The sequence below is a fragment of the Helicoverpa zea genome, chromosome 6 (genome assembly GCF_022581195.2).
Source record: "Helicoverpa zea isolate HzStark_Cry1AcR chromosome 6, ilHelZeax1.1, whole genome shotgun sequence".
In the NCBI taxonomy this organism is placed as follows: domain Eukaryota; kingdom Metazoa; phylum Arthropoda; class Insecta; order Lepidoptera; family Noctuidae; genus Helicoverpa; species Helicoverpa zea.
The window spans coordinates 3,638,865-3,655,186 of NC_061457.1; the positions used below are offsets into that span (position 1 = coordinate 3,638,865).

The 16,322-nt window shown below is 40.5% G+C and overlaps 1 protein-coding gene across 1 annotated transcript; it reads right to left on the reverse strand.

Annotated features, from left to right (window-relative positions):
• Nucleotides 1-457: 457 nt before the first annotated feature.
• Nucleotides 458-15,984, reverse strand: LOC124631224 (transcription initiation factor TFIID subunit 2). Its single transcript, XM_047165480.1, has 19 exons — nt 15,821-15,984; nt 15,658-15,712; nt 15,383-15,546; nt 15,017-15,233; nt 14,577-14,809; nt 14,069-14,246; nt 12,606-12,875; nt 12,154-12,294; nt 11,672-11,952; nt 11,091-11,330; nt 10,451-10,700; nt 9,965-10,127; nt 9,461-9,630; nt 4,602-4,815; nt 4,016-4,217; nt 3,366-3,627; nt 2,880-3,056; nt 2,348-2,473; nt 458-1,811 (listed from the first exon to the last, which is right to left on the reverse strand). Exons 1-19 carry the CDS (start codon nt 15,862-15,864, stop codon nt 1,575-1,577), a joined length of 3,624 nt encoding a protein of 1,207 aa, XP_047021436.1. The 5' UTR covers nt 15,865-15,984; the 3' UTR covers nt 458-1,574.
• Between the last annotated feature and the right edge of the window lie 338 nt (nt 15,985-16,322).

The window sequence follows — 16,322 nt, forward strand, 5'->3', positions numbered from 1 at the left end:
AGTATGCAGCAGGCTAGGATGTGATAGCCAAGCTTATCACTCCCTTCAGTGCCCCTAAAAATTCTTTTATTCACATAGGTATTTTAAGATACCAATTTAAACAAATAAATAATTCTTATTTATCTTTTGATTGTAGAAACCCAATGTTTAACCTTCATAAAATTATTTAGCAAGATTTTATATTCGTACGTAACATTCATTGTTACATAAAGGTATCTTATCTGTTTTCATAATATGATTCTAATATTATGTATTACAGTACATAGGTAATTCAATAGTTAGTTCCATTTCACAGGATAACTAGTTCACTGATTAGCTGGGTGGCAAATCGTGTTATATGTTATTCTCATCGAAAATCGAAGTAACGAAGTGGAACTATAAAGTATGTACATTTAATCGCACCTTTTCTGAACTTTCTGAATTGAAAAAAATTGGTAATAAGTTGAATGAAACAGAATTAATCTTATAATTTTGTATTAACTTATATTTTACATTTGTTTCTTAAAATTAAATAAACTTTCTTTTCAAAATCTTCTTCCCAAACATAGTTTCATTTACTCTTAAAAAATCAACTTGAATACCACAAAATTCTCACTTACAGCTATATCTAAATGTTCTTATATCTAAATGTTCTATATGTTGTTTGTCTTTGTAAATGTCAATTTACAAAGACAAACAGTTTATCTTTCATAGATAAAGGAGATGATATCAATTCTTAACCTGCGTCTACGCTAAGAGAGCCGAGCACGAACGGAGCACGAGCCGAACACAATTCGTCTAGTGTGGACCAACTTACAAGCCTCTAACGAGCGCGCTGCGAGCATTTCGTTCGTGCTCGGCTGCGTTCCGCCTGTTGTCGGTTTTTGACGAACACAAAGGGATTTGCTAACAGTGATCGTTGTAAGTTCGTTGTACGTCCACACTTGACGCCGCGAACTACAAGCCGAGAAGGCTCCGCTTGTGCTTCGCTCGTGCTCTGTTCGTCTAGCGTAGACCCGCCTTTGGTTTGCCGAGTCACACTTATATTATAACACGATCTAATTGTTTACATAAAACAATCAGAAAAAATTGTACGTGACATTATCAAATACAAACATCCTTATTACAAATACAACTTCATCTCATTTAGAATACAACAAACATTATTATCTTCGATAATAAAGTCACATTAAGAATTTTAAGTCAATTTTACTCTCGACTCTATAAGTGAAGATCTCCCATTTTTACTTTAGGTTTTATTGTAACAACAAAAATTAAGCCTGATTTCTGTATTCTCAATTTTTCACGCAATCACGTAGAAAGGCGTTTTCTATTGGCCCGATATTCATATAATCTAACGTTTCTAAAATGAACCTTATTAAAGTTGCGTTCAATTTGCAATACCAAGGCGATAAATGTTGGATCAAATGCGTCAAATGTACTTTTCGCCAAACTTCATGGCGGCTAGCAACTAACTTCTTGACACATGTACGTTAATGTGTTCTATAACCGTCTCGCACTTTGAAACTTAAAAATAGTTGGTTGTTCTGAGCCGTCATTAAGTTAAGCACGAACTATACGAATATTTGAATGATTTAAAAACTCATATTACTAGGCATCGACGAGATATCTTCAGAAGGGCTTTGACTTGAACTGAATGAGCTAAGAGTTTCTCTCGTTTCTTCTTTTATCTTTAAATGTTCGGTGCTCGAAGGAGGCCGCGGAGGTAGAGATCGGTCCTTATCTTTGTGTTCCTTTGATTTATCTTTGCTGCTGTGTTTGTGCTTGTGCTTATGTTTGTGCTTCTTCTTTTCCTTCTTCTTCTTTTTGGCCTGGTAAAATATAATAAATAGTATTATTTTTTATAATTTTACATATGGAGCTTTCAAAGTTTTTCTAAAGAAATGTGAAATCTATCAGCAATGTCAGTAACTGTCAGAGAAATCATAACGAGCATAGTACATAGTAGTAATGAATTTATGTTCTACATACTAGCTTTCGCCAGCTATTTTATCCATGTGTTGAGGGAACTACTTCTCGCACCAGGTTAAAAAGCCTATATGTAATACTGATGAATAAGTTATGTTACGGCCGGTTCACACATGTCTCCGTTTTACTGTTCCGTTTTATCGTGTACGTTTTTTTTTCGTCGATGGCGTTTTTACTGTATACAGAATACTGTGCCATGTGTGAAGTCACTCATACAACTACATACGCCATCGACGAAAAAAAACGTACACGATAAAACGGAACAGTAAAACGGAGACATGTGTGAACCGGCCGTTACTGCCGAGTTTGATTCTTAAGATGAAACTAACATACCTACACACCCTCGAATTTCACCTTTGTAATATTAGTTTATATTTACCTTAGGAGCTCCCATATCATCTTTGTCCCGGAACATGCCGGGCTCGAAGCCGACAGGGCCTGAGGTGCCTGGTATACCAGGTAAGGCTACGGCGTTGTCTGTCATGAATTCACGTTTGTTGTCATCCTGTTCAAATCATTTAAATGCATTAATGTATGTGACTAGGTCAATGAAAGCTGTATTTGACGCAGTTGCACTCGCTTTCCGTGGGAACTACTGCCCGTACGCAAAAAAAATATGTTTATGTCTATTTTTATTTGCTAAGAATATTTTAGGTATGTATGTATGTCAATTGTGTTTCACGTTTCTTTATCGCGAATTAAGTTTATATATCCGTCTGGGACTTTAAAAGAGACCCTTGGATTTGTTTCGGTGTTTAATCTCAAGGTAGTCAAACAAAAATACTTATTTACCATTGAGTTTCATCCAAATTAGCTGTTGACTCGTGCAGAAATTACAAACACTTCACACTCACTTTCGCCTTTACAATACAACTGTGATATTCAAATTCCAAAATAAAACATTTACTTACGCTAAACACTCTAACAGGCAACTCAGTAGGTACACTTGTAACATCAATTTTGACATCTTCCTCCTTGATACTGGACAGTGGTACGGGTAACATGTCGTCTAGAGGAATGTCCACTATTCTGTCCAGTGTGGACATGGGGAGAGAGGTGTCCATTGGCACTTCTGGCTCGTATTTTACCTGTAATTTGAGTTTTGGTTAGTTCTTTAATTAAAAGGTCATTGTTTTAGGATATTAAGGTTAGATTGCCCGGGTAACTGGGTTGAGAAGGTCAAATACTGGTTCTCAGATGTATTCAGTCAGACTGGAAGAAGACCCCAAAATTGTTGGGAAAAGTCTAGGCAGATGATGATTGCTTTACGACATTTAGAGAGAATCAAAGAGGTAGGTTATCTTTTTGTAAGTCGGGTAATGTTTTTGAATCTTGAATATTGAATTGAATGCAGCAGAAGCAGATTCAAGAACGGTCATGAATTCATGAATACTCACATCCTCCACCTCCTGCTTAATAACCGGCTTAATTTCCAACTCCTTCAATCTCTCGCGTTCTCTTTCCTTCTCCTTCTCCCGCTCTCTCTCTCTCTCCAGCCTCTCTCTCTCCTTATGGTGCATCTGCTTCATCATGGCTTGTATTTCTGGTAGAGGGACGCAGATCGGGCGCTTGAGACCGTATAACGTGTAGTATAGGTCAACGAGATCACATCGAAGTCTTGCATCGTTTGAGAGAAGACAGTTTATGTTGTTCCATAGTCTGTTAAGGAGAAAATTAGGTTATTTAAAAGATATCTTGGGTGTCACATTATTAACAGAGTAATTATTTGTCAACCTTGAAAATACTGGCAATAGATTTAGTACAAGAGCAGCGATAATGGCCACGCTGGCCAAATAGCGTTAAAGTTGCGTCCATCGTTTAAAAAACAAATACACATGCGAACATTCGAATTGAAAACCTCCAGAAAGGAGGTTTAAACGGGTTGGTTATAAACGGATTTCTGTTTCTGCTATAATGAATGAATGACAAAAGTCTATCTTAACCAGAACATTAATTAACTTAAGCGCTTGTTCTTGTACAAAGATTAATAGAACATGTAGAAAAACAGGGTCTCCTAAAAGTGACTTATCAACATTTCCATACGTACCTATGTACTACAGCTTCAGTATCAAGCCTGTGTCTCTGGGCTCGTTCAAACGGCGGCATGTTGATCAACAGGCGAGCTAGACCGTGTCTCACGCAGGGATCCGCGTCACTTTCTACCGCGGTGAGTAATGATGATAGGTCTTCTGGTTTGCCGTCTACTCTGACGAAGTCTACTAGACATTCGAAGGCTGCTAGTCGTACGTCTGTGGAAAAGAATGGTTGTAAGATTTTTTTGGTGGATAAATTAACTGTTAAAATTTTTGCAACAATCTTGAGGCATTCTCCGATGGTTGACTGTTAGAGATCTTATGGCAGTAAGTCCGCCAATATCCCATTTATTTTTTGTTCATGAAGAATAATATCACGATAAAATCTTCATGATACCTGTTACATATAGATGCATAAAGACACTACACAGGTAAAGAGATATTTTAAAAAAAGCGAGATCTTAAAAAACGCCCTAATAGTATACCTCAAAGATTTTTTTTTGGTGCTTTGAAACTCAAGAAAATCAAAATATAAAAATATTTCGGATTGCAGAAGAATTGTAAGAATATTCGAAGTAAAAAAAGAACAAGAGTTCTTACCAATATACTGTCCATACTGTGCATAAGCTCTGAACACGGTGGGTATACTGGGCAGGTGTCCACACTGCTGCAGGCGACGTATGGCTCGCAGACAGCTCACCGTCACCGTGTTCTTGTAGCATGGCAACACTTTCTCCAAGTTTAGTACGCGGGTGATCTCTTCTAGTACTAGGCGTGTGTCCGCTGAGAGAGAATCTGCTGTTATTGGGGCACCCTGAAGAAGATAATATGCAGTGAATTTAAGGGTCTCTTAAATACTAATATAATGCAGAAGAAACTTTTTTTTTTGTTTTTTTGTGTCCGGTACCCAAAAGGCTCCAAAACCACTGACAGATTGAAAATTTATTTCCCTGTTAGGACGTAGTTACACTATCTCAAAGTAGCGCGGCGGTCACCGCCGGCGCCGGACGTGTGCGCCAGCAGGCTCTCCACAGTACCTGGCGTGTCCGCTAGAGGGCGCCACAGTGTCGTGCACAGTGTCGAGCACGGCGGCGAGCGCCGTCAGTAGCGCGGCGGTCACCGCCGGCGCCGGACGTGTGCGCCAGCAGGCTCTCCACAGTACCTGGCGTGTCCGCTAGAGGGCGCCACAGTGTCGTGCACAGTGTCGAGCACGGCGGCGAGCGCCGTCAGTAGCGCGGCGGTCACCGCCGGCGCCGGACGTGTGCGCCAGCAGGCTCTCCACAGTACCTGGCGTGTCCGCTGGAGGGCGCCACAGTGTCGTGCACAGTGTCGCACGGCGGCGAGCGCCATCAGTAGCGCGGCGGCTACCGTCGGCGCCGGCGCTTGGTAACAACATCTCCCAAGCCTGATCGGAAATCCCCCGAAATTGTGTCTTGGCTAAATAGCAGACCACCACTGGTGGCAAGACACCGAGGCATCGCAGGAAGGCCTAGAGGCAGCGATAGGGATCGTGTTATCGTATGTCAAACTGCTGCATCTAACATCTCTCCGATCGTAGCGGTTCACCGTTCCATCGGATAAAGGGATGTTAGACGAGAGAGTGCTCTTGCGTTTGCGCGTATGTTTGAGCACTGTAATATATCCTGCGCATCTGACTGCTTCCGTATAATGGACCCCGATTTGGCGAAGACTAGTGGCGATAGGTTGAGGTAGAGAGGTTCGGGCTGATGCAACCTGAGCTTTGTCTGAGACCTGCACACTAGCGGCTCTGGGGGTGTGAGTACATGCCGTGGTCGTTTTCTCTTTGAGCTGGGGGGACAGAGGGAATCCGGCAGCACCCAGAGCGACAAAGCAGCCCTTTTTAGGGGAGCACTGCTTTCCTTGCTCAGCCTGGGAGGGGGCTAGAAAAGGTGCCCTAAAAAAATGCTCACCCCAAACACTCTTTGGATAGCAGTAACCACGGCTGCTTCCGCATCTTTTTATTCGTGGTCGACACAACAACAGTAATAAACGTAAAACACCTTTACTGACTTTTGGTGCATGGAATGTTCGCACCCTTCTCGACCGCGAGACAAACGCCTGCCCAGAACGGAAAACAGCCATAGTTGCTCGAGAACTCCGCCGCTACAACATTGATATAGCTGCTGTAAGCGAAACCCACCTTGCCGATGAGGGCGAGCTAGTCGAGCATGGCGGTGGCTACACTTTCTACTGGAAGGGCACTGCTGCAACAGAACCAAGAAGGTCGGGAGTTGGTTTTGTGATCAAGAATAATCTTGTGAAGACACTTCAAGAATGTCCAATCCACATCTCGGACCGTATAACCACATTGCGCCTTCACTTAGACGGTGACAATTTCCTTAATGTTATCAGTGTCTATGCACCGACGCTAGGTAGTTCTGACGACATCAAGGATAAATTTTATGAAGAACTTACACAATGTCTCCATAAAATACCGAACAGAGAAAAGATTCTCTTGTTAGGGGACTTCAATGCTAGAGTTGGTCAAGATTATGAAGCGTGGCCTAAAGTTTTGGGTAGACATGGGGTAGGCAACATCAACTCTAATGGCCAGTTGCTGCTTAGTTTATGTGCTCAATTCCAACTTGCAATCACAAACACCATGTTTCGCCTTGCTGCTAAGCACAAAACTACGTGGATGCACCCACGTTCTAAGCACTGGCACCTCATTGACTATGCCATCACGAGGCAGCGAGACATCTCTCAGGTCCTAGTCACTCGTGTTATGCGCGGTGCTCATTGCTGGACGGACCATAGACTAATTGTCACCAAACTGCGTCTTTGCCTTCGGCGACCATTCAGGGCTAGCAGGAAAAAGCCTCAGAACATAAACATTGAGAAACTCAAACATCCGGGACCCCGAAGCAAATACGCTGAAACGCTGGCATGTGATATACACTCTCATCAAAATACCGGTGATATTGATGCAGACTGGAACGCTTTATCGTCGTCCATTCTTGACGTAGCCATTAACACCATAGGGCTAAAAAATAAACGCAAGCAAGACTGGTTTGATGAGAACGACGAAGTTCTTTCTAAAGCTATTGCCAAACACCGAGACCTTCTCAGGCGCAGTAATAACAGCGCACTTATAAGAGAGTGTGACCGTGAGTTGCGTAAACTCACGAGACACACTAAAGATAAATGGTGGCAAGACAAGGCTCAATACATCCAGTGGCTTGCTGATAGTAATCAGCTCGGTGATTTCTATAGCGAAATTCGCAATCTCCTGGGTACCACCAACTTCATAAAGGTACCACTGAAGTCGCTGGATGGTAAAAGTCTGCTGAAAAGCAAAAATGAAGTGTTAGATCGTTGGGCAGAACACTTCAATAATCTACTTAATGTAGATCGAACAGCCGATCTACACTACATAGACAGTTTGCCTCAACTTCAAATAGCAGAAGAATTGGATGATGCCTTGTCTAAACATGAGGTGCTTTGTGCCATCAAACAACAGCAAAATCAGCGTGCGGTTGGCCTAGACCTTATACCAGGTGAGCTTCTGAAGTACGGCGGCGAGGAACTGCATTCGCGCGTCTGGGAAATGTTTGTGCTTATGTGGGAGAAAGAACAAGTTCCTGAAACTTTTAAGTTATCACGCGTCAGGGCTCTCTATAAGAACAAAGGCGACCGGTCGGAATGTGGTTCTTACCGCGGTATTTCACTGCTCTCTGTCTCTGGAAAAGTCTTCGCCAGAGTACTTCTAAACCGCCTCAGGAACCTCTCTGAAAAGATTCTGCCGGAAACCCAATTTGGTTTCAGACCAGACAGAGGAACTTGTGAGGCAATATTCGCAGTCCGTCAACTCCAGGAAAAAAGTAGAGAGCAGGGACAGCACTTGTATCTCTGCTTTATTGATCTGGAAAAAGCCTTTGACTGCGTCCCTCGCGAGGCCCTCTGGAAGGTACTGAGAAAGTTGGGGTGTACAGAGAAGTTCATAAGACTCCTGCGACTCCTGCACGATGACATGCAATGTTGTGTAGCGGTTGAAGATGACCAATCGAGCTTCTTCTCCGTCACCTGTGGAGTGAAGCAAGGTTGTGTCCTGGCTCCCACATTGTTTGCATTATATTTCGCAGTTGTAGTCCGGGAAGTATTGAATTCTTCTCCTGAAGGAGTTCGTATTCGTTATCGGACTGACGGCAAACTTTTCAACCTGAATAGACTCAAGGCGACCACAAAGGTGTCCTATGCACATATACAGGACATTATGTATGCAGATGACCTCTGTTTCGTGGCTGAATCCCCTGAAGTCCTGCAACAGCTAGTCACGAACCTTCACAAGCAGTGCTGTACATTTGGTCTAAAAATCAGCATCAAAAAGACAGAAGTAATGTCTTCAGATAATCACGGACGTCAAGAACTGACCATTATGCTTGGTGAAGATGTCCTGAAGCAGGTCGATAAATTTCGATATTTGGGGAGCACTATAACAGCAAAGTGCGACCTTGACGCCGAAATCAATAGCAGAATTGGTGCTGCAGCCGCTGCTTTCGGCAAATTCGACAAGAAGGTCTTCAGCTCCCATGACCTAAAGATATCCACAAAGGTTTCTGTGTATATGGCAGTTGTGTTGCCTTGTATACTCTACTCAGCGGAAACATGGACACCGTACCGACGCCACATCAAGCAACTAGACCGCTTCCACCTCAAATGTCTGCGCAAAATATTAAATATCCGTTGGTTTGATCGTGTGCGTAACACAGAAGTGTTGAGGAAAGCCAATGTAGGTGGCATTGAAGCATACCTCATGAGGAGACAGCTTCGTTGGTGCGGGCATGTACTGCGCATGCCGGATACTAGAGTGGCCAAGCGCATCCTCTACTCCGAGTTGCAGGAGGGCAAGCGGAAACGTGGCGGACAGCTGCTGCGATACAAGGATGTGCTGAAGCGTCACATGAAAAGCTGTTCCATTGACCCGTCTCAGTGGGAGAATCTGGCATCCAACCGCAGAGACTGGAGAAGCCGCGTTAAAGCCAAAGTCTTTGACTTTGAAGCACGCCGACTTTCTGAGTTGGATGCCAAACGAGATGAGTTGAAAGCTCGACCACCTGTAGCTATCAACTACAACTTTGTGGCTGGTACCCTGACATGTCCGCAGTGTGCGCGGACTTTCACGCACAAAATTGGATACTCCAGCCACATGAGAGCACACGCACGCCATTAGGGTCGAAGTGGTCGCCGTTGCCGAAATCGGCGTGGAAGATTATTATCTCAAAATAAGTATATTCTGTCTGAGTACAGGAAGAAGTTGACCCGGGTGAAACAGTTAGAGTGAGGTAAATATGTGGTATATTAAAGTAACATATTGATCTCTACAGGTTGTAACTTTGTGTGTGCATCCACCACACTACAGTGGGTATGAACGATAACTACCACAAAGTGTAAACAAAGGATAGTTTCGATACAGCAGTATTACTAAAAGTTACACTTACCGGTTGCAATACGGATATAACAGGCGTTATTGTAGCAGCTAAAGCATCAACCAATGCAGCTTTATAATAGTTGTCAGAGAAATGGTTCTTTGAGTTGTCATTATATTTGAATAGATCCAGTAAGAAACGCACCACTTCGGGAGGACAGATTCCGTGAATGTTTCTTAGACCTGTGAAAAATACATGAGTTTTTTAATAGTTGAAGTACATAAAAGAGTACATGGGGTTAGTACATAATGGAGTACGTAATATAGGGTACATCTATCCTTATGTATAAAATTCAATAGAGTTGAGAAGTCGACACCGCCTTACTCCTGTCATCATAACTGGGTTAGAGAAAAATGAAAACTTTCTCAATATAGTCCTGGATGAACTTCGCATCCACGAGAGTTGAGTAACAATAGTTCCCAGATAATTTCCTTGTAAAAATTAAACTAAAACATCCTTATCTTTCATTTTTCACTATCTGATCAGAGATATTACGATTATTAAAAAATCACTCACCTGCCATAGCAACGGGTATAGTTTTCTGCAAGAAGTAGTGTTGCAAGTTGTCAAAATTGTTCTGTTTAATTATGTGCGGCGCCGCGAACGAGCCAAACATTTTGCGGAATATCGTCAACATGGCGGGCGGGCCTACCCATGAACTTATCATTGCGTTTGCCACCTGTAAATAAGCATGATATATTAATATTTTATAACTTATTGCATTAAATTATTTTTAATCTTGGGTTAAAGGTGAGAACGCCTTCATTCCGGAACTGTTAGTTAACTTTAGTTATGACTATGCAATACACTTTGAGGTACACACTTTTTGGTATACACTTTGAGGAGGAGGTTAGCAATAGCTTCAAAAAAATAATATGTGGAGATGAGTAATTTAATTTTCAAGAAACCAGCCAAATAAGGTAATCAATAAAACTCTTTATCCTAACAACTCAAACAAAATGATTCAAAAACAAACTACATACAAAATACTCTCTAACATACCTTAGTCAAACAATGCGCAGCTCTACACCGAATCTTATAATAAGTCTGTTCGTTCTCAATAACATCCGTCAGAGCTTTCCTAGTAGCTGGTTCTGGGTAGTTGTGTAACGCGTCAATAGCTTCACTCTGGGCGGTGACGTCACGCTCGTGACGCAGCTGGTACTGCCACTGGTAGTCAGGCTGGGATATCACTGTGCTGCGCAAGAGTGACATTTCGGGGTCGAGACGGATCCAAAGGACTGGGGAATCGCTGTGAAAAAGGGGTTAAATTAGAGAATATTTTTTTTTTTTAGGTAAGTTAAAAGAGAAAGATTAGGACAAAATTCTTTTAAATCGAATAAGATCTGACAGAAATGGGACTTCCTAGTTTCTGTTGTATACTCCAATTTACTGTTACGTATCACGCAGTTAATAGGGGACCCTACGGCTTTCGCAGATTATGCAAGATTACAAATGATCTGGATCGCTTCATCTGCCTGCCTTTTCAACTTCTGTTGGAGTCAACTTCTAATCTAATCAAATGCAAGAGTTTTACACGGAGACTGCCTGTCTGACCCATACAATCCATTTATCGAGTAACCCGATACGCCCTTTATAAAGCTTGTATAGACCACATAAAAAAACACTATTAAAAACTCACTCCATAGCCGACAGATCCATATCGACCTCCTCTCCAGTACACAGGGGTATCTTCTTCTTCTTATTTCTCCTACTCTTGCTGTGACACGTGATGTCCGCTTTCACGACCGTGTTCTCAATCTGCAGCATATGCTTGAATGTGCCGTCTAACTCCTGCAGTTGGACCAGTAAAGGTCCGACGTACTTTCTGATGCCGCGCTCGTGGACGCAGTCTTGACGGATTTCTAGTTCTACTGTGTTTCTGTGGGTTTTGTGAGAAAAATTGGATTTTTATTTAATGCACTGGTGATACAATTCGAATGTTAAGTTGTGTTGGCAATATTTTGGTTTCGATGGACGAAGTTTATTAATAAATTGATTGATTAGGGTGAAAACAGCACCGTTTAACTGTATTTGCTATTTTTTTTTATGGTGCACTATTCTTACTCATATTTTATATGGCCTGTCTATAGTGTAAGGATATGAAAATATGGCTTATTTGCGCTGCAAGCAGGTAAATTCATTATTTAAGAAAACCATTAAAAAAATTGTGGCAGTTTAATCCCTTAATATAAACAATATCTATGAGATTTCCAAACTTACCTTTTGCGATTGAACACGGAAGTGAGTTGAAACTTAGCGTGACCACCAGTCCGCACCCACTGGTCTACGAACACCGCCATATCTTTGCCCGTCACCGTAAATATAGCTTTCACAAAGAGGTTGGTTGACAGTAACAGGTGGCCCCATAGACCACTACCAATCTTTGTGTTAGCTGCGTTCGTAGCTAGAGAGAGTTGCTTGTTGAACACTTGAAGCAATAGTTCTTGGCCGATACGTTGTTCTAACATCCGTAGTACTAGGTGAGATTTTTTGCGCATTATCTGAAAATGAAGGATTTTTTTAAGTCTTTTATACTATGTAACGTCGAAATTCCCAAACGATGGTTAACTTAAAGTTTTACTAAATATGTATTTCTGTCGCAGCAATTTACGTAAGTTTGACAGAAATTGAAATATTTAGATTGATAGAATATCTAGCCATAAGTCAGAAAAAGTTCTTAAATTAATTTGAATAAGATTTACCTCAATATAACGTGGAGACATAGTATGAACATTTCGCACGGGGAAATAAAATACGTCTTTCGGTTCAACTCGGGCTCCGCTGGCTGGTGGCTGCCAAGGATCTAGGACTATGCCACCATATTGTTCTTCATATCCAACTACCTGCAATACAAAAAATCTAATGTTTAAATAGAAAAATAACAACTTAAAGTAGAAGAAAGGGTATCAAACACTGAAAGAATTTTTCACATCTACCCTTAACTTCTGAGATAAGCGTATTCAAAGAAAGAAACTCTTTAGCTGTTTAGTTTCTGCTCATATTCTTAGTGTGAAATTAAGGTATTTCAGATTTCTTAGTAAGATTTAAGGTAGACTGGTAGACACGCCAAACGCCTAAGCCCGCCGTTGTACTTTGTTTGCAAGAAGTTTTAAATAAATAAATAAATTTTATAACATAAGAATGAATCACTTACCTCTTGCAATTCCTGATGTATAATATACCGGTACTCATTATTTCCGAAGCACTTCTTAGAATACAAGCCACACATATAATCCGGTATGCCTTTAGCTAGCCACAGGTCTGACCAATTCTGCATAGTTATAAAGCAGCCAAAGAATTGTTCCGCAACAGCTTGGGCCATGGCTTTGCGGCTGGCATATGTCTGGTCTATGATAGCAATGGAGTGGAGGAGGTGGGTGCTCATTATAGACATTGTTGTGTATGCTGTGGCGTCGTCTTCTGTCTGTGAAGAGGATTTAATATTATTTACACAGTTAGTTTACACTGTTTCCCTGCAGTTTCACTCAATTCACGTGGAACTACTGCCGTACTAAGACGAAATATGGCCTAGGTAATTCAGGAATAATGTAGCTTAAGCCTTAAGGATACAAACAACCAAAAAAATATTTCCTCTTTATTATATCTATACTAATATTACAAAGAGGAAAACTTTGTTTGTTTGTTTGTATAGATAGTTCAACTCAGATTTGCGCGCGGCCCTATGTGTGCGTCGGCTTGTAAATATACAACTTTCATTCGTGTGACAGTGACGTCGTCCGAGCATGACGTGTTCTTATCGCTTTTTGTTATGGGTACAGTCGTTTACGAAAATGTCTAGTTCTTCACGGAGAAAATGTTTAAGGAGTCAGGTAGCGTTTCAAAAAATGAAACAACATTCAAAGCTTTTTATTATTACATTTTACAGTTTTTCATTATTTTCTCATAAGTTTTTTCAAATTGACGTTGACAGTATCTAAGAAATAAATGAGGTGAAATATCTAAGATCAATTAAATACTCCTTACATATTTTCTAGATCTCGGGGTACGCGGACAATAAATAAAAGTGTGGACTAAGATTGTAAAAAAACGTATAATCTAGTATAATAATGTAAGAATTTTAAAAAATAATATTGCTTCGCATAATGTCGACCAAAATAAGCCGGAAATAATGAAACTCATAAATGAACGTTTAAGTCATATTGATGAAGGGATGTTGGGTAATACTTGTCGACATGTACAAAAGAAAAAAGAAAAATACTATAGACATTTTGACATGGAGTCAAAATTTATAATTTACCTTGGTGAGAGTAGCGAATCCGAAAATTCATCATTTGTACCCGACTGTACCTCTTGTCACGCACACAAAGTCACTGTGTATGTACAAGGGTTACCCACACATAAGGCCGCGCGCAAGACTGAGTTGAACTTACTATAACGGATAAACTCAAAAACGACTAAACCGATTTTAAATATTCTTTCACCATTAGAAAGCTATATTATCTGCGAGTAACATAGGCTATATTTTATCGCGGTGCGGGCAGTAGCTCCCACGGGACGCGGGTGACATCGCGGGAAAACGGCTAGTTAGTACATATAGTATAAATTACGAAAGCCTTATGTAATTAATTTCATAATTACATCTTATTTTACACTCACCTCATCAACAAAGACTTGCTTATAACATGGATAAGGATATCTAGTAGACAGTGTTTCCTCATAAAACTCAAAAGCCTCATGTAGATACCGCACAGTATTCTTCAATATTTGCAGCAAGTTGGGTAAGCAGTAGTGTGTCACTTCATTCATGAATGGGTCTACGTATGTTTCAAATGGTCTGAAAACACATAATGGAGGAATAAGCAATTATTGTGCAAGCAAGATTATGCTATACGGAAAATTGAATACAAAAAAAAATTGTCAAACTTGAATGTCCCATCTATCAATAAGGCACTAGAAAATATTCAAATAAACTTAGGTCAAAGTTCACAGGTAACATAAAGACCCATTTTTCTTGATACCCCTGTTTAGTTGTCAGTGAAGTTGGCTAAATACTAATTAAAACATTAGTAGGTACTATTTCCAAAGACTTTGTTAAATAAAATGCCTCCTTTACATGGGAACCTCTAGATCAAAAAACGAAATGACAATGCGAAAATATACTAACCCTATGGCCAAAGCAATATTAGGAGCACAAGCCGGCGTATTGACCAGGTAATGGAAAGTCTTTCTCCTATGATCCGGAGTGTACACAACATCAACCAGCTCCCCACAAGACACTGCGGTGAGACTTTCATCAACCGTGAACTCCAGTTTCCAAGTACAGGGCTCTGCAAAACTGTCTACGCAAGGGAACCAGAGGCGTGCTGAGTGTCCATAGGTGAACATGTGAGCTGATTTCTGAAATAAAATTGGAAATACCATTTTTTTCTTTACATACAACTTTTGAGGACAACTTTGGCTACTCACTTCCCAAAGACATTTTCATAAGAAAGAATAGTTGTATGTGATGATTAGTCAAAAATAATTTCCTTTGTTATTAATATTATTGATCTGTCTATGAAAAGTAAAACAAGATTTTATTTCACACAGTTATGCAATAATTACCTCTACCAATGTCCCTTCTCCATCAGGAACCACAAAATGCATTCCACCTTGAGGAGACTCCAATGAGAATTCAATGCCAATCCGAAGTCCTCTCCCCTCACCCACCAAATGGGCAGCTTCTTCTGGAATCTGAACATGGAGCTCTCCAGAATTGTGATCTGGGTCTATCTTTTGGGCAGCAGATAAGTGGAATTGGGAAAAGACTTCCAATGATCTCCTGAAATAGTAAAAGTGTTCGAGGTATTTTTTTTGAGATTGGGGAAATATTTTGTTTTGGTTCTATGGATTGTGTATACATTAGTGAAACAATTTCAGTACTATTAACATCATCATGCAAGTATTTTAGAAATACTTTAAATTACATACGTGTTGGGGTCAGCCTGACATATATCCAAAAATGGGTCAAAATATTGAAAGTTAGCCTCATATTGGTCATTGAGACAGACCCGGTAAATACGACACTGTTTCGCATTTAGACGAATGTAACGCAGGTTATCCTTCAGGGGAACGATAGTCAGCTCGACGAAGCCCTGCAAAACAATGTATTTATGTAAAATTGTATGAAATATACACCATAATCGACTTATTTTATCGACCTGTTTAGATTTGTAAAACTTGACAATATTTATGATGATTCTTACAATAACGCTCCGCCTTTCGAAGCTGATCCCCGTCAAGCTGAGAATCTGATGGGCTGTAAATAAATAAATAGAATTATCACAATATGACCCAAAGTTTGGGTTCATAGGTAGTTAGAGCCAAAATTATCTGTTCATCAAACTACAAAATTGCTATGATACTTATAATTTGAAAGGACGACAATTGTCGCCCGTGCGTTCCTTCTTCATAGTTGCTATGTATTATTGGTCATTTCTTTCGGAATATCAGTGTTATTTCCATCTAATTTTATTTATGCAGAATTTACATTTACCAACACAACACACATTTTATGACACCACAGAAAAAACACAAACTGACTATAGACAAAAACCACAGATTACATCTTTCAATGAACGAATGAAACATGAAATATCCTAAGGGGGTCCCTAGACCGAACGGAGGGGCCAGAACTTTAGTGAGTATATGGGGCGAGTACATTATTTATTTATTTAGCTACATACGTTTACCATTACAGGTTACCCCAATGCGATAAATGTGCCTTAATTACCCATGTACATAATACGTACAAGAGGGGGTACATAAAGGAGTATTAAGGGGGAATTAGTTGGGATAGCTTATAAGGGGGTACATAAGGAGAGTAGACTACATTACGTTTTTATATTTTAGTACTACCCACAGTTACATT

Bases quoted from the DNA above. Each gene is read 5' to 3' on its own strand.
- LOC124631224 (XM_047165480.1), bottom strand. From the start codon at position 15,864: ATGAAGAAGGAACGCACGGGCGACAATTGTCGTCCTTTCAAATT. The intron at 14,810-15,016 runs GTAATTATTGCA...ATTTTATTTCAG, and splicing joins GAGAAGGGACATTGGTAGAG to AAATCAGCTCACATGTTCAC. The intron at 12,876-14,068 runs GTGAGTGTAAAA...TCCTCTTCACAG, and splicing joins AGCAAGTCTTTGTTGATGAG to ACAGAAGACGACGCCACAGC.